At 57.2% G+C, this 16,639-nt stretch overlaps 1 protein-coding gene across 5 annotated transcripts in view; it reads right to left on the bottom strand.

Annotated features, from left to right (window-relative positions):
• Positions 1-15,395, bottom strand: part of TCF7 (transcription factor 7) — a 30,811-nt gene extending 15,416 nt beyond the window's left edge. For 2 of the 5 annotated variants that reach the window (XM_065873337.1, XM_065873340.1), the window contains exons 1-3: positions 15,144-15,395; positions 14,885-14,951; positions 14,251-14,375 (exon numbers count right to left, since the gene is read on the bottom strand). In XM_065873337.1, coding sequence (XP_065729409.1) covers positions 14,251-14,375; positions 14,885-14,951; positions 15,144-15,395 — 444 coding nt within the window. Of the gene's footprint in view, positions 1-14,250; positions 14,376-14,884; positions 14,952-15,143 lie in introns of those variants that run through there. The other 3 variants (XM_065873339.1, XM_065873341.1, XM_065873342.1) reach the window with 2 other exon arrangements.
• Between the last annotated feature and the right edge of the window lie 1,244 nt (positions 15,396-16,639).

Genomic DNA, 16,639 nt, shown 5'->3' with positions numbered 1-16,639 from the left:
TCCTCCTTCCTGCAACACCCTGGGAGTCAGAATTCACCAGACAGTCAAAGCCAGGGCTACCACTAGTTCATATGGTGCCTTTGTGCTAACTAGAAAAAGTACCCTTTCCTCTGGAGAGACAGCCGGGCCCACACCAGGGCACGTGGCTTGTGGAGCATAGTGCAGGCTAGATTTCAGCTCCTCGGCCCAGATTCCCTGCATAACCCCACACAGTGGCCCTGCTCAAAAGGTCCTCTCCGGTTCTCACTTCTCTTCCCTGCATTGCCAGAAACCAGGCCACGCTCCATCCAGGGTCTGCCGCTCGACTTCTGCTCTGGCCTTGATCAGTTCCTCTGGACTCCTCTCCCAGCTCCAGGGCCCACTAGTGCCCACCACACACAGCTCCCCCAGTCCTCTAGGTCTGGAGCTGGGGATCCACTGTCCAGCACCCACGGTGCTTAAGCACCAAGGAGTCTGGCCAGTTTCTGAGTGGGAAGCTGCCCCACGGCCTGGGACCACGAGAATGAACTTCCCAGAAGGAAGCAGGTCCTCCAAAGGAGGCTCGCCTGCACATCAGCCAAGCCGTGATGTGCAGGCTCCCCAGACCCCACGTCTGCAGATATGCCCTGGCTGGGCTCATGCCCTTTTATTGCCAGCCCCCGCTGCCCAGGACATGGTGCTCTCCAGAGGACGGCCCTCAAGCACCCCGCCCACAGCGTGCTGGACGCCTTGTGCTAGACGCCCACCGCAGAGCATGGAGCCGCGGCCGTGTGGCCAGCTGAGCTGGAGGCCTGGGGTATGGCTGGGCTATACACCCTTGCGGACCAGGAGGCTTTAGTCCCGCCTGCCAGCACAGGACTGTGGCCAGGGATGCACAGAGCCCTCCCAGGTCCACGTGGCCAGTCCACCAGCTGCCTGGCCTCGACATCAGATAGGGGGTCCTGCCACAGCAGAGGCAAGGACTTGAGACCCTGCCTACAGGCTTGGCAAACCACAGGCCTGCTCTAGACCCAGCCTGGCCCCGAGGCACCCCCGGAGCTAGCGGAACCTCACTTAGCTGAGAGGCCTGGCCCACAGCCTCCAGCGGTTTCTATGCATTCGTTTACTTTTGTTTTCCTTCTTCCTCTCTGAGGTAAACGCCCCTCAGGACAGGATGTTTTCAGAGGAAAATATAAGCTTCCGGGAGCTGCTGCAGCCGAGCTGCTAGTTGATGCTACCGACACACTGTCTGGGGACTCTGCAGCAGCCTGGGGGCTGGGCGTCCCCTGTCCAGGCAGTCGCCCTCCCAGCTCCTCAAGGCCCAACCCTCCGGGAGCCCATGAGCCTGAGGCAGAGGCCAGGGCACAACCTCGGCTCAGGCTGTCTTTGGCAGTAGGGAAAGCCAGGCTCTGGGAAGAAGGCATTTGAGGAGTTCAGAGGTTTTGTTCCCCTGGGAGCAAAACAAAAAGGCTTTGTAGAAAAGGCATGAAGAAAGCAGCGGAGGTGCAGATTTAGACACGGCAGCCGCCACTAGTGGCAGCCTCCTGTGTGCCTAGCACCCTGCAGGGTTCGCCCCCCGACCCCCGAATCCCACCAGTCTCCCCAACCACTTTGTGACGTGTGTACAGATTGTGCGGATGAGGAAAGGGTAGCTGAGAGAGGTTAAATGACTTGCCCAAGGTCTCAGAGCAAGTAATGACAGATCGGGATTTGAATCCAGCCCTTTGGGGTTCCTGGCCAGAGATCTTTACCACTCGGTGAGAGGCCTCCCAGGCCAGCTGGTAGCGCACAGCAATGGAGACCACACGTGTGAGGCGCAGGAGCCGAGTGGTTGCCAGGTTCTCCCCGCTACACTGGGTCTCCTCACTAAGACCTCCACCCACCCGGGACCCGCTGGATTTTGCCAGCAACACCCTGCCCTCATAGGAGGTGATGTGGGTCCTCAGTCGTAAATGACTAAAGGAACCGTGAGAAGTCATTCTTCCCACCAGGTCTGGCCTCTTTTCCCAGTCCACGTGCACGCGGGGTGGGATGGCCACCCGCAGAAGAGTTAGTGTGCTGCCTAGGAGCGAGAGCTGGGGCGGCCTGGCGCAGGGCCCAGAGAGGCGGAGGCTGATGGTCAGCGACTGCTCAAGGGTGGGAGGCAGAGGAGACCTGGAGATCTCATCCCCAGCCTTGGCACTGCATTCCTGCCCCGATTAATTCCAGCCAGCTTCTGAGGAGCAAAGATAAGATGGGGGTCTCTGAGTTACCTGGTCTGTTCAGCTGCCTGTACCAGCCCGGAGGACAGTTCTGCCCTGGGGCCACAGTCAGGAAGCTCACTTGGGTCTAACCCTTGCAGCTACTGCCAGTTAAGGAAGGCCCTTGGGGCTCTGCCTGGACTCAGTCCAGCGGTTTATCCCAAGTGAACAAGGCAAGGAGTGGAAAGGAGTTGCTGGAGGCTTCAGGCCCCAGGATGCTCCCACCCAAGCCCCTCATGCCAAGTGTAAGCAGACGGAGGAGGGCAGGGCTGCTGCAACTGCCACAGGGGCCCTCTTGGGGTGGAGCCCTCTAATGAGGTTGAGTTAGGGGGTTCCAAAAACCACACCAAACAGCTTTTACAGATACACACCTGGGTCTAACACTATAAAAATACAGGGAGAGGGTGAAACACTAAATTCCTGGCGGGGGTGAGGAGTGGAGATGGATGGGATGGGGGAGCCAAGGCGACCCAGCTGTAGCTATAAAACCCAACTTTTCAAAAATGAGTGGATAGATATGTTGTCTAAGAGGCAAGGTAGCAGGTGGAAAGGGCAGGGAACACAGAGGTAGATGCCTGAATTCACATCTCTCCTCCAGCACTTGCAAAGTGTGTCTCTCTGTGCTTCGGGTTCCCCATCTGTACAATATCCATATCTCATAGGGATTAAATGAAGTAATATTTGTGTCTGCTAATATTTTTTAAAATTAATGAAGAAGAAAACAAAAGACAAAGGCGAGCATGTTCCTAGACCAAGGCTTTTCAGGAAAGCCGGCTTTTGTGCCAGGCCAGGGCTGCTGGCCCTCGATCTCCTTTGGACTACTGCCAGATTGCTGTTGGGCCAGACTCCTGAGCTCCTGACTAGCCCTCAGTGACCAGAGCCAGGGCAGGGGCGGGGGGAGGCGTGGGGGGTGGCACGGGAGGAGCAGAGGAGGGCAGTGGTAGAAGAAGAAACCCTCAAAATGCCGCAGCAGGGTTGGGAGGTGGATCTGGTTCCCAAGGGGTTTGGGGAGGGGACACCCATGTGCAGGGGTGCCCTCAGATTCCTCAGTCCAGCCATTCCCATTGTCTCCGAGCCTAGGACACCCTCTAGGTGTGTCTGGACCACACAGAGGAGGGCACCTGGGCCAGAGAAGTCCAACAGTGAGCTCCAAGCTAAGCCAGGACCAGGACCAAAGTTAGAAAGGAGGAATCAACCTATACACAGTTCTTAACTGTCCTTGCCTCATGCATCAAACCTGATGTAATCTTTTTTTGAAAATTTAATTTTTGGCTGCGCTGCGAGGCTTGCGGGATCTTAGTTCCCCATCCAGGGATTGAACCCATGCCCTCGGCAGTGGAAGTGCAGAGTCCTAACCACTGGACCACCAGGGAATTCCCAAACCTGATGTCATCTTAAATGTCATTTATAAACACTTTTCCAGGTAATATTTATTCTGGAAGCCCTGAGGTCCTGCTTTTAACCAAGAAACAACCCTTTTGGCCCCCGATAGCATGTGGTCCAGCCCTGACCCAGGTCCAGAGCTCTGAGGTCACGCCCAGAAGGGGAAGTAAGGGCCAAGTCTTTCCTTGAGGCCAGAGGAATTCAGCTCATAAACTCAACAGGAGTGGGTTCAGCTTTGCAGCCTGCAATGCTCCCAGTGAGCTCCACACAATCGAGACCAAAGGGACAGAGCAGAGCCTGGGCTTTGGGGTAAAACAGACCTGAGTCCAAGTCCTGACTCTGACAAGTACTAGCAAGTTCTTAACCTCTCTGAGCCTCAGTTTCCCCATCTGTAAAATGAGAGCAATAATAGTATCTACTTTCTTGGCTTCTTGTAAGGATCTTGCTATTAGGATTAAGTCCCCAGCACAGGTCTGGCACTTGGGAAGTTCTTGACACATGCACTATTACTGTGGCTGTTGTTATTTTTGCGACAGTTTATGAGCACCTACTATGGGTCATGCGCTATGCTGGCCGCTAAGATTCTAGCAGTGAAGAAGACAGATGTGGCCTTGGCCCTGTAGATCCTCTCCAGCCCTTTTGATCCCAACCACCATCCCTTAAACCCCACCTCAACACGGCCATCAACGCTTGTGGCCTCTGCAATCCCAGCTTCATCTGGCCCCACACCCTTTGGTCTATGTTCACCCCCCAGCCCCACCCATGGGGTTGCCGACCACAGCTGGGGGGCTCCCAGGCTGTAGCCTGCTTCAAAGCCTGTCGGCAAGCTCTGGGGTGGCTGCTGCAGCCCGGCGCACACTCGGGGCCGCCCCGCCTGGACCCTGGCTATAGCCGCAGAGACCTCACTGCCGCTGCTGCAGAGCTCTCCACAGGCTGCTTCTCAGCATCCCTAAGTGCCCACCCACCCCCTGCCTGCCTGGCCACCGGGCCAGCCACAGAGCCATCTGATTTGAATGAAACTTCAAACTTAATGACTTTCATGCTGGTTATTTAAAACGCAATGTAATTTTCTTAAACACCCTATTATTTCCTTTGATAGCTACAAAGCTTCCCCCAATCCCATAAGCATGTTTATTTTTAGGGAAAAGAGTGGTTTTGCAGTTGGTCATAGAGACTATAGGGAAAAGGAGCCTGCAGAAAGTAGGGCAAAGAGTCAACCGTAGCAGCCTGGAGACCCACAGCTGCCGTGCCTTCGTGCTGGGGCCGACTCCACCGACACCACGGGGTCCAGGGCAGGACCCTGCCCTTCTCATACCAGCACATCCACCAGCGGCCCTCCTGTCTACCATCTGACAGTGGCCAAGTCCCCCTTCCTGTGCTTCCCCTCCACAGGGCCCCAGTGTCCTCATCTGTAAGATGGTTCCACTGGCTTCCCACAGACATGCCAGGCATCTATGGTCTGGGGAAGGGGTCCTGCGGCCACCGACATGCTCTCAGCTGCCTCCTCCAGACATTCTGCCCTAGTTAAGGCCTTGAGGCCTGCAGCTTTGACCAGCTGGACGAGATCTGTGCCCAGATAAAGTGGCCTCCGGCAGTGGCTGCCCACACTGGGAGGGTGGGTGGGTGTGGCCCTGCCAGTCGGGGGCCCCCTGGCAAGGGAGGTGGCCTAGTGGTGGGTGTGCGTGCAGAGGTCAGCTGAGCCCCGCCAGTGCGGGGTGTCCTCTGGGAATGGCTATTTTTAGACCCCAGGCTTTCATGTGGCCGAATGATGTGCAGTTTGCAAGGCACTGGTAATGCGCTTCAGATGGCGGCCCAGCAGACCGGGAGGCTGGGCCTCCTGCCACCAGGGCCAGGTCAGAGTTAGTCAGAATACCCTCAACTGGACTTCTGTCACCTGCCTCTCCCTCCCTACAATTCCTTCTTGCCTGACAGGGAGACTAGGCCTGGAGCAGCTCTTGCAATGCCCAACAAAGCCCCACCTGAGACCCACCCGAGCAGCAGGCCTCTCCAGCTGACACTTGTCTGAACTTCAGAAATCCTCACGTCCAGAGCTCCCCATCCCCGTTGACAGAAGGAAACTGAGACCCAGAGAGGTTAACAGATTTGCTTGAGGTCACACACCCAGGGAAGGAGGTGGCCTTGGTCCCTGGCTTCCTTACCCATCATAGCCCCCTCCCCTCATGGGCAAATTGGGCTTCCTGGGAGGGGTGATTGGCCAGCCCTGGCTAGGCCACCCAGACACGGTGGGCTGGGGCAGCTGTAACCATGCACCCCCAGAACGCACTGTTCCCTGGGGCCACATCCTGCCCATGCACGCCTGCAGCCCCAGCCGCACACTCGCCATCAGCTGAAAGCAGAGTGTGTGGAGCCCAGACACCTCTCCGGTCCGTGGAGAGAGAGAGAGATGGTTGTTTTAATGGGAGGGGTAAAGGGGTTGGCAAAGCATCTGCTTCCTCTCATCTCCAAGGAGCTTTTGGCTGTGGAGCTGGCTGTGACATGAAGGCTGTGTGTCACCATCTCCCTCTGGGCTCTAAAGCCATATCTGCTGGCACAGCCCAGGCAGGCAGGCAGGCTCCATGGGTGGGACAGGCTACATGGCTGCCTCCCCACAAGAGAGGGCCAAACTCACCAAACTACTACCTTGGGCCAGGGACCCTATCCAGCAGGGGACAGTCCCTCTACCCACCAGGGGACTGAGCCAACGGGAGCCCCATGTTCTGCAGGACCAGAAGGGGCCAAACCCTCTGACCAGGACAAACCCTCCCGGGCTGCAGCTCAGAGACTACACATGCCAAGGCTGATGTGGGCCACACCTCTTTAAGGGAGGGAGGCGGCACCCACGTCCAAACCCCAAGCATCAAAGGTCTGCGAGCTGAGACAGCAAACTGCCTGAAAGAAGAAGCTAACAATGTCCTGGGTTCTCAGAGACCCTCCGTTGACTCCTGGGGCCTTGGAGTCCTGCTACAGACAGTGCTGATGAGACGTGCTCTCCACACCCTGGCTAAAGCACCAATGGGATGCACAACCTGACCTCTGGGGTTCAGCTCCCCTCAGGAAACAGTGGACAAGACCCTGGACTCATGACCCTGGAGTGAGACTGAGAGTCAAAAGAAGTAACACAAAACTTCCACCTCTGAGGCACTCCTGCCTTGCATGTGCCAGTCCGCTCGGGTCTGCCCTGCCCAAACCCCACCCCCTCCCTGCATCCCAGCATCCACCTGCCCCAGCTGCCGGCTCTGCCCGCCTCACCCTCTATGTTCAACTCAAACCATCTCCTGTGGGCACCACACTGCCCTTCCTGCTGCCAACACACTGCAGGTACCCACCAGCCCCTCCTGGGCTCTCGAACCAGCACCCCCGGGTATTAAGGTCACGTGCTGGGCCTTCAGTGCTGGCCCTTCTCCAGCCTCACAGACCCTGGGCTTCGGGTGGCTCTTCCAATGACCAAGAACATACTAATTTCTGCCTCTCCTCCTCTGCTTGAGCTGTGCCCCCGACCTAGAGCATTCTCCCACTCTCACCTTCACAGGTTCTGGGCCAGCCAGAACTCTCCCCTGTCAGGAAGCCTTCCTGGCTGCCCCCACTGGCCTCCCTCCCTCCTCAGTGCCCTTTATCCAACACGGCCGACTCTGAGCCCCAAGGAGAGTCTCTTTGCCTTGCCAGAACTGAGCTCTGCGGGGTGGGGCAGAGGCAGCCGTCCCCTCTGTGCTGAGCCAAGGCCAAGTGGGGCTCAGTAAATACCGGTTAAGAGTCGGACCAGGATTCTAGATACAGCTGGCACTATGTCGTCGACCAGCTGAGGGCCCGAGGGCTGGCTGGGCCGGACAGCTGTCCTCTTTGCTCTGCCCCAGGGGAACTGGCTGCTGAGCTGAGGACGGAGAGGATCAGGGGCTTCAGTCCAGCCGCACCTTCAGGAGCACTGCACCTACTGGCCCCGCGTCCTTTACAAGGGCCATTCCCACACAGTGTTAACAATCCCTCCCACAGTGGCTTCCACTCATGAAGCACCTACTATGTGCCGGGAACTCCACATACACTATCTCGTTCCATTCCACAGTAACCCAAGGAGGTAGGAACCTTCGCTATCCTCATTTTTAGATGAGAAAGCTAAGGCCCACAGGAGTTAACTTACCCAAGGCCACTCAGCCAAGGAGTGGAAGATATGGTATTTGAGGGTGGAGCTTCCCAACTCAGGCCTTCCCCCTTCACTCCTCTAAGGGGCCTTGGATAAGTCCCTTCCCTGACCTGGCCTTACTGTCCCCACCTGCAGAGGAGGGTTGTTACCCAAGGATCTGTGCACTGTACCGTTCGGGGAGGGGGAGCCCTGTGACCTGATAAAACACCTGTTTCCTCCAACAGAGTCTTGTTTGTACACAGTGGCAGGAAGCAGCCAGTCACAAGGTATGAGGGAGTGTGACTGTATGGCTTCGGAACCGCAGGTGCCCGAGGAGGCTCAGAGGGAGGCTGTGGCTCCCCTCGTCCCCTCCATGTGGCTCTGTGCCCACCCTGATCCAGCCTGACCTCAGCAGTTATGCGACTTGAAACCAGTGCCCCTGCAGCCCATTCTTGCAGCTCCGCTAAACCTCCCTTCATGCAGGAACGGGGGTTGGGTGTGATCTTAGGAGACCCAGGAGGGCCTGGTCTGCCAACTGGCCATGAGAGGGGACCACCAAGGCCCCCCCTTTTCAACTCCACTCACGCCTAAGTCTTGGAGCACTTGGGGAAGTAGGCAGAACTTGTATGGATATCCCTGTTTGCGGGCTATGGAAGCTGGCTCGTGAAACCCTGCTGGGGCCGGGGAGAATACCTGGGTCCTGGTGACCAACTCAGGGCTCTCTGTCAGCCCCTCTACCCTGCTAAGCTGGAGGAGTGGATGGCAGCCCTAAAACAGCAGCCCCTGGTGACAGGGTGGGGCAGGGGTCTGCAGGATAGGCCTCCTTCAGGGTGCTTTCCTGGCCCTGAAATGCATCAGGGAAGCCCCCAAAACGAAGTTTCACCTTGGGAGCAGCTGGCGGTGAGGGGGTTGCTGCAGATTTTCCAAATACCACACAGCCTTCCAAGTCAGGAAGGAATGCAAGTCAAAGTTACTTTTAAGTCTCACTGCCCACCATGAACCTATAAAATGAACAACAAAAAAGGGGAAACTCCACGTCAGCTATGCTTGGGCACCGCAAGGAACCCTCAGTGAACTGGGGCCTTGGCTCTTCCTACCTCTTGAACCCATAATTCTCTTTGAACATTATGCTCCAGAAAAATAATCAAAATGGAAACTAAGGAGTGATTTGTATAGAGCATCATTCCCACTGGTAAAGAAGGCAAGCTGCGAGCAAACCAGAAGCCACATGAGGGAGAGATGAATAATAAACATGAGGGAAAACAAGCAAAGAAGCCGTGCATGGGCACTGCCTGGGGGCCTGCACACCAGGGAAGCGTCGGAGCAAGACACAGGGGTGTTGCACACGGGGCACCACGTGAGAAAAGCTCTGGGAGTGGTTCAGAGGCTAATGGCCATGAAAGTCTTTTCCCTTTTTTTTCTTACAAAATAGCTTAAGCCCCTAACATCTTGTGTAAAGGGCTTCTATATGGCTGGGGAAGGGGAGCCTCTTTCCGAAAAATCTCTGGGCGGTGGGAGAGGATTCTCAGGATGGAATGACTGGCTATGGCTCCCAGTCTGGCCCCAGGAATAACACTTTTCCTCCCAAGAATGCCTGGGTGAGGCAGGCATTGAGGAGGGGGCCTGTACACCTGAGTCCCACCTGAGGGCTGGTCCCCAGGGTTCAAACCCCCAAACCCCGTGGCCCAAAGTGGAGATATAGTCCTCCAGACAGAAGTGCACATGGAGCCTACCACTGAGCCACCCCTGGTCCCAGAGGAGCCAGGACAGCAAGGGCAAGGGATCACTTGTGGCCAAACCCCGACCCCCAAGCCCAGGGCACGCTGGCACCTTCCTGGGCACGTCCCTGGTACTGCTGCCTCCAGTCCTCAGTCCAACTCTGGGAGGAGGGCTTGCCACTCCCATTGTGCAGATGAGGAAACTAAGGCTCAGACATACTTCTGCCACATGGGCTGCCTCTGGACTAAGCATGGCACGTGCATCATAAACCAGTGCCAGCCACCTTGGCCTGAAGAGCTGCTGGGGTGGGCAAGGCAGCCGAGGCCCGGTGGGGATGACGGAAGGCCCCACTTGGATGGTCAGAGCAAGTCTCTCTGAGGAGGTGACATCTGAATAAGCCCTGAGTGAGGAATGAGAAGTGGCAGCTAGGTGAAGAGCTAGAGAAGAGAATGCCGAACTGCGGGAACGAGCACAAAGGTCTTGAGATGGAAAGAACTTGGTGGTTGTAAAACCTATCAGGCCACTGAGGTGGCTGCTTTTTAGGGAGAAAGGAAGAGTATGGTGCAGACGAGGAGGGGCGGTCAGCAGGGGCTGGCCACCCAGGCATTCAGGCCGTGGTGAGTGGCTTAGATTTTACTTCAAGAGCAACGGGAGCCTCTACAGGGCTTCATCAGGCGAGAGGTGGGATCTGACTTATGTTTGGCTGCTCTGTGGATCCTGGATTGAGGGTGAGGGTTAGGGTACGGTTGTGGGGAGGGACCCAGGTCCACTGCAGGGACCCTAGTGGAGGCTGCCTTCCTGGGGGAGGGATGGTGATGGTTGGGGCTTGGAGGTAGCGAATGAAGTAGAGACGTGGAAGATTTGGGATGTCTGGAGGGAGCCCAGATGCCTGCCAGCCCCCTATTTGTCTTCATCTGGCAGACAACTCTACTCCTTCAGGAAGCTGCTCAGCAGACCCTCCTCACAGCCTAGGCAGGGGCCAGGTCTTCCCAGGAAATGCCAGCAGGACCTTTTGTGACAGTACTCCTCTGGCCAGGGATTCAGGTCTATTCATCTGTCTCCTCCACTCAGCTGGGCACTCCAGGGGCAAAGGCTGGTTCTGCTCTGTCTGGTGGCCAGGCTGGTGCCAAACTCTCTCCTAACAGGCTTCATCCCAACCAGGGCTGGTGACCAACCATCACTACCCCTCCTCCGCGAGGCCCCACTGCTCACCCTCTGAGGGGTGTGGAGGGTTGGGTGGGTGCATCTCTGCAGAGCACCCCCGGACCGGCTAGCCACGCGTCAGCAGCACTTCCTTCCTCTGCTCAAGTCTTGCTCATACCCTCACCTCCTGCTCCCCCAGGGCTCGCTCCCCTCACCTGGACCTCAGACCTTGGAGTCAGAGAACATGAGCCCGATGGCCAGAAGCCCACTGCTTCAAGTGGGCTCCTTCACATCAGATGTCTCTGGGCATGCCCAGACACCAGGACGGCACAGGGAAACAGCCCCAAGTCCCTGTAAGAGCCAAAAGGCTCAGCTCAGCTATTTATTTTTTAAATTGAGATGTAATTCACATACCTTAAAATTGACCATTTTAAAGTATACAATTCAGCGGCTTTTAATATATTCCCAAGATTGTGCAACCATCACCACTACCTAATTCCAGAACATATTCACCACCCAAAAAAGGAAACCCCATACCCATTAGCAGTCACTCCCCATTCTCCTCTTCCCTCAGTCCTCGGCAACCACTCCTCTACTTTCTGTCTCTATGGATTTGCCTATTCTGGGCATTTCCTCTAAATGGCAAAAGGCTCAGCAGCCTTCCAGGCCACAGATACCAAGCAGAGCCCATAGAAGGGGTCGGAAGAGTGACATGGCCTCATATCCTTTTTGAGATGGGGATTTGCACCAGACTGTCAGTTCTGCACTAAGACTCTGAGTTTCCCTAAGGAGTGATGCCTTACTCATCCCAGAAATCCCTCAAAGTCTGGCGCAGGACCAGTCATTGCCCCTCCCCACCTCAATCCCAGAGCGGAGCAAACAAAACAAAACAATAGTGGCTACTGGTCTAGGCCAGTAACTGTCTGCAAGCCTACATTAGATGCCTCAAAGACATCAGCTATGAAATTAACTTTGACCTAATTTCCACTTCCAAAAACAGAGTTTGCAAGAAACCAAGTACCAAAAAGAAGGAACCTTTTGGGAAAAAAGTCCCTCTGCCCCCCTGGCAGTTGTCTGTGAGGTGGTCATTTGGCCCATTGCTCCTGACAACGTTCAAGTCTGCCTGCTTTAAGGTGTCCAGTGTAGCAGCCGCGTGGGTATTCCACCTACACAAGGGCAGATGAGGTCCCTGGCATGGGTTTTCCCGAAACACTGTCAGGGGAGGTCAAGTGTTCGGCCCTGAGCTCCCCCGCACAACTGTTGACCACTTGGATTCTCTCAGAGAGTGCAAAGAGCAAGAGGGGCCAAGTTCTAAGGCTCAAGGGGAGGGGCTGGGCAGTGTGTCATCTGTCCCCTGAAGAGGGGCTCAGGAAAGCAGAGCTTTGGAAAAAAACTTCCAAAGGTGATTTTCCTCAGGTCTCCTACAAGGGACTCCTAACCCATCGTAAGAGTTTCTTTTCTCATTCCAGACACATGAACCTTGGATCACATGATAAATGTGCTCCCAAAACATGGGGTCAATTAATTTTGCTTTTTAAATCCTCACCATATTTTATATGTCCACACAGCTCTGAGTAACACAAAGAACTACTACTCTTATTTGCTATTTGGTTGTAAGTATCAGATTTGCTTAAAGGAGGCTCCCCTATATTCACGTACATCTTCCTCACCCAGCATCTCCCCACCTTAGGCCCTTGCCTCTGTCCTTGTCCCCAGCCCCACGGAGCAGCCGATGCCAGGGCACAGCAAGTCAGCTCCAGAGCCTGCTCTCCTCCTGTGTTCCCATAAGCCAGGCTGCGGGAGGCTACAGCTGTGTGGGGAGGAGGACAAAGGGATCTGCCCCTGTAAGAGAGGGTGCGACACATAGAAATGCATCTGCTGTACCTTGAGAAAGAGCCCAAAGTTGAAAAAATGAATGATCCAGGCCAGGGGAGTGATGGTGTGCCTGCCCTAGTTCCTACTCCCCCCACAATCCTGACTGCTAGAGGCAGCCATCCATCTGCCTACACTTTGACCAGTGTAAGCGAAAGGACACCAAATGGTCCCATCACCACACCCTTACAAAGAACGAGGCACTCCCACTCTGGGCACTCTCCTACCACTTGCCCGGGCTGTGAAAGGAACTCAGAAACACCGCCTTTTCCCCGCACCTCTGTGTAATCATAAGATGCTGGAGGGAATCTGCTGCTAGGTCTGCTTTGGGTCCTAGGCCTTTTGTTTAGTCGTGATTATCAGGGACGCCAGCCCCTGTCAGCAGCTCACGTGCCTGTGGTTTGCCAGTGGTGGGTCATGTCCCACCACTTGGCCCCAAATCTAAGAGTTTACACCTTGTAGGGGGCCCCCAAAGCATCCTTCAGTATCAGCTCATGGAGGGTAGAGGTCTCTGGGGAGAGCTGCTGCGTCAGGTGGCAAGGTCAGAAGGTGAGCCCCTTGCCCCACAGACTTGGAAGGAAGCGAGTACCTCACAGATGGAGCCACCCCAGAGCAGAAAGCCAGACAGACCACTCAACCAACATGTTCCTTCACAGATGAAAGAATGGGGGTCCAAAGGGCAAGGAGCTTATTTCTAGTCAGCTGCCTGCCACCAGGTTTTCCATCCTGGGTTTCTGGAGAGAAGGCTCAATCTACTTTCTTATGTCCCACCAGCTGCAGCATGAAACAGCTTTCAGAACCAACCCTCCTCACTCCTGATCTGACACAGCCTGGCAGTCACTCTCCGCCCTCTGGGTGGCCCCCACCACTAGCCATGTGAGCCTCCTACTGCTGGCCTGACCTGCCCTGGGTCTATTTGCACCCAACACCCACCCACCACAAACCCCAAACCCTTACATGAACTCTAGAAGCTCTAATCTCACCCCTGACTTCGGCCAGCTGAGCACACTCTGAAACACTAATCTGAATCTTTCGTAAGTGCAGCTTTACGGCTGCTCCACAGCACTCAGAAAAGGCTCTTCACACCTTAGGTCATCTGCACCAGTGGGCAAAAAGCATGGTTTGTAATGATCATGGAATCTTCTCAAAGCACTGGGTACTTAAATTTAATTTGCAAATTCATTAAACAGGCCGCTTACTGACACTACTGATTTGAAACACCTTTGCAAACCCTTCCTGGTGCATTTGAGACCAAGCCAGCTTCATAAAAACCCACTTTCCACACATCGTGTTCGGGTTGTTTCTCTGGTAAGGCCACATTCATGCCAATAAGGACAGAGCGAGCAGAGCATGTTTCTCCTGTACAACCAGGAGACCTGAAGCAGACCAGCTTTTCTGCCCGTTCCTCCAAACACTGAGGATTGGGGCTTAGTGGGAGAAGGCTAACAGCAAAGCTCACAACTCTGAGCACACCACATACACCACCGTCGGGAGGGGTGGGTGGTCTCAGCTTAACCGTTCTCCAAGCCGACTCCATCCCAGCACCACCTAGCACCAGGACAGGGCCCACGCCTGCTAGTGAGCAAGCTGGAAGACAAAAGCCGACCGCTGGAGGCAGGTGGGGTGCCTAGGGCAGCCCTCCTTACTTCAGGAAAGTTCTCTTTCTGGTTCAGATCCCGCTGGGTGTGGATGGGGAAAGAGACAAGAACAGAGTTCTGTATCCATTTTGTTCTAGGCAAAAGTCACTTCTTGCCCATGCCTCACATACCTGATCAAGAAGGTAGCAGGCACAAGGCGGGCTGGGCTGCTGGGGCCACTTACCAGCGAGGGCTGCGGCTGGGGGTGCTGCCCTGCTCCCGAGGGGGGTGGGTAGTGCATGAGCAGATTGAAGGCGGAGTAGACGGTGTCTTTGTACATGCCGCTGGCGCACTCCGGGGTCTTCAGGCCTGGAAAAACCACAGCCGGTCAGAAGCGCCAGCCCGGGCGTCTCGGGCTGAAGGCTGTCTGCTCGCTCGAGAGAAAGTCGTAATTGCCAAGGGGTCCCCTTCAAGTTCGTGACTTGAAGGGCTGGGGGTGCCCGCAGTACCAAGTTTCGACGAAGGACCCCGAGTTCGGGCCTCCCTTTCTCGGCCCCCACTCCGCCCTCCCGCCAAGGAACCTTGGCCAACGTTTTCTCCTCAAGTCGGGGGATTAGTCAGTCACCTGGGCAGGAGGGGAGGCGGAGATGGCGGGGGTCTGTTTACTCCTATAAAGGTCAGGGCACCGGAAGTGACTCGAGCCCGGCGGCGCCCGGGAAACCCGGCCCCCACTCCCCCACCCCCTCGGTTTTACCGCCTCCTAGAGCTGCAGTTGCGGGGAGGCACCCCATCGGCTCCCTCCCGTCCTCAAAGGCCCCGCTCTCCCACCGAGGCCGGGCCTTAGCGGGAGGAGGGGAGCCAGGCCGGCAGAAACTCACCGTCTTCCAGAGACTCTGGAAGTTTGTCGGGGAAAAGTCTCTGCGAAGTGTGTTCCCGCCCGAGAGCCTGCGGGGAGATCCAGAGGGGCCTTGAGAGGGCTGGGAAAGCTGGGGGCTCGGGGCCCGGGGCAGGAGGGGTCTGAGGGATGCGGACCCCCGAGGGCCGCGGGAGGGAGGGGTGGGGTAGCGCGAGCCGACCGCCGGGGCCGGCGGAGCGTGGCGGCTGCGGGGGAGAAGCGGGGCGCGGGCCGGCGCTCACCTCGGCCCCGACCTCGGCCTCGCCGCGGGCACCGGCGCCCGCCCCCGGGACCCCCGCGTCGCCGGCCGCGCCCTCGGACTCATTGACGAGCGACGACTTGAGCTCGGCCAGGTCGCGCTCGGGGCCCGCAGCGCTGTCGCGGCTCTTGTCGTCCTGCTCCTCGCCCTCGTCCTGGAAGGCCAGCAGCTCGTCGGGCGCGCCGAGGTCGTCGCCGCCGCCCGCGCCGCCCCCGCCCGAGTCCAGCTGAGGCATGGTGCGCTCCTCCCTCGGGGGCGCGGGGCGCGGAGCCGGCCCGGGAGGCAGCGAGCCCGGAGTCCGGACCTCCGAGCCCGGAGCGCGGCGGGCGGAGCGCGGGCTGACTCCGCCTGGGCGGGCTGCGGGCGCGGGGCGCGGACGCAGGGCTGAGAGGCTCGGGGAGCTGGCGGGTCCGAACATCAAAGGCGCCGCCGGCTGAGTGCCGGGGGCGGGGCGGGGACGCCGGGGGCGGGCCCTGTCGATGGGCGGAGCCATATCGCCCCGCCCCTCCTCTCCCGGGAGAGGCCGGACGTGCCCAGTGGGTAGAGACTTAAAGGGCTCGCTCTGCCAGGCATAACCTGAGTGAGGCGTCGGAGGAGCCCGAAAAGCATCACACTTCTGCTGAAATGCGGGGACTCTAAAGGAGATTCTTGACCTTGTTTCCTCACCTACAACAAGGGAGTCCCTTCCTGCGCCCAGGTTTCTCCCCCAGCTGCGGAGGGCACGGAGTTTGTGGGTGCCTTGGAACGGGAGCCAAGGTGTGAGCAGAGTCTGTGCCCCGGGCCCAGTATGTCCTGGGCTTGAAACTGGGGGCTTCCTAGAGCTCGGGGGCTGCTCGAGGCTGTGCTCGAACACCGGGACGGCAGAGTTAGGACTCCTCAAAACTCCATTCTCTGAAGCATCTTGCAGCCTTCTGCCAATCTGGGCCCTCCTTCCAGGTCGCCCGCACACAGTGCTAACGCAAGCATATACCCCTCACACATTTACTGAGTGCCTGTTGTATGAGGGACTCATACATTACACATGTGATGGGCCTCTCAGCCATGTGGCGGCTCCGAGGCACGAACAGCCAAGAGGGCAGGGAGGAAATATCCCGCCAGACCCCATTCCAATCCTCCAGCCCCACCCCCCAATCCCACCCCCAACACCTGGCTCAACTGAGTACCCTGCCTGGAACCTGCGGCCGGGGGAGGGGAGACTTTGGGCAGCTACGTGGGCCACGGGATTCTGACGAGGGGTCAATGGTGCCAGCAACTTAACCGGGAAGTCGCATTCCCGCAGAGCCTATTGACTCTGAGCCTGGCGCAGGCGGACCCTCCTAAGATCTAGGCTGCAGGGTCTGTAGCGGAGGAGGGCGGGAACGTGAGACACCTTTCATCGCATCTACCAGGCACCTTGTGTCATGTCCACGCGGGCCTCCTCAGCACACTTGACCTCAGCTCAGCCACTGCATCTAGGAAAGACACCGGCCCTTTTGGATC

This window comes from Phocoena phocoena, chromosome 3 (assembly GCF_963924675.1).
Source record: "Phocoena phocoena chromosome 3, mPhoPho1.1, whole genome shotgun sequence".
In the NCBI taxonomy this organism is placed as follows: domain Eukaryota; kingdom Metazoa; phylum Chordata; class Mammalia; order Artiodactyla; family Phocoenidae; genus Phocoena; species Phocoena phocoena.
Note: the sequence above shows the minus strand (reverse complement) of the source record. Positions and strands in the feature narration are given on the sequence as shown.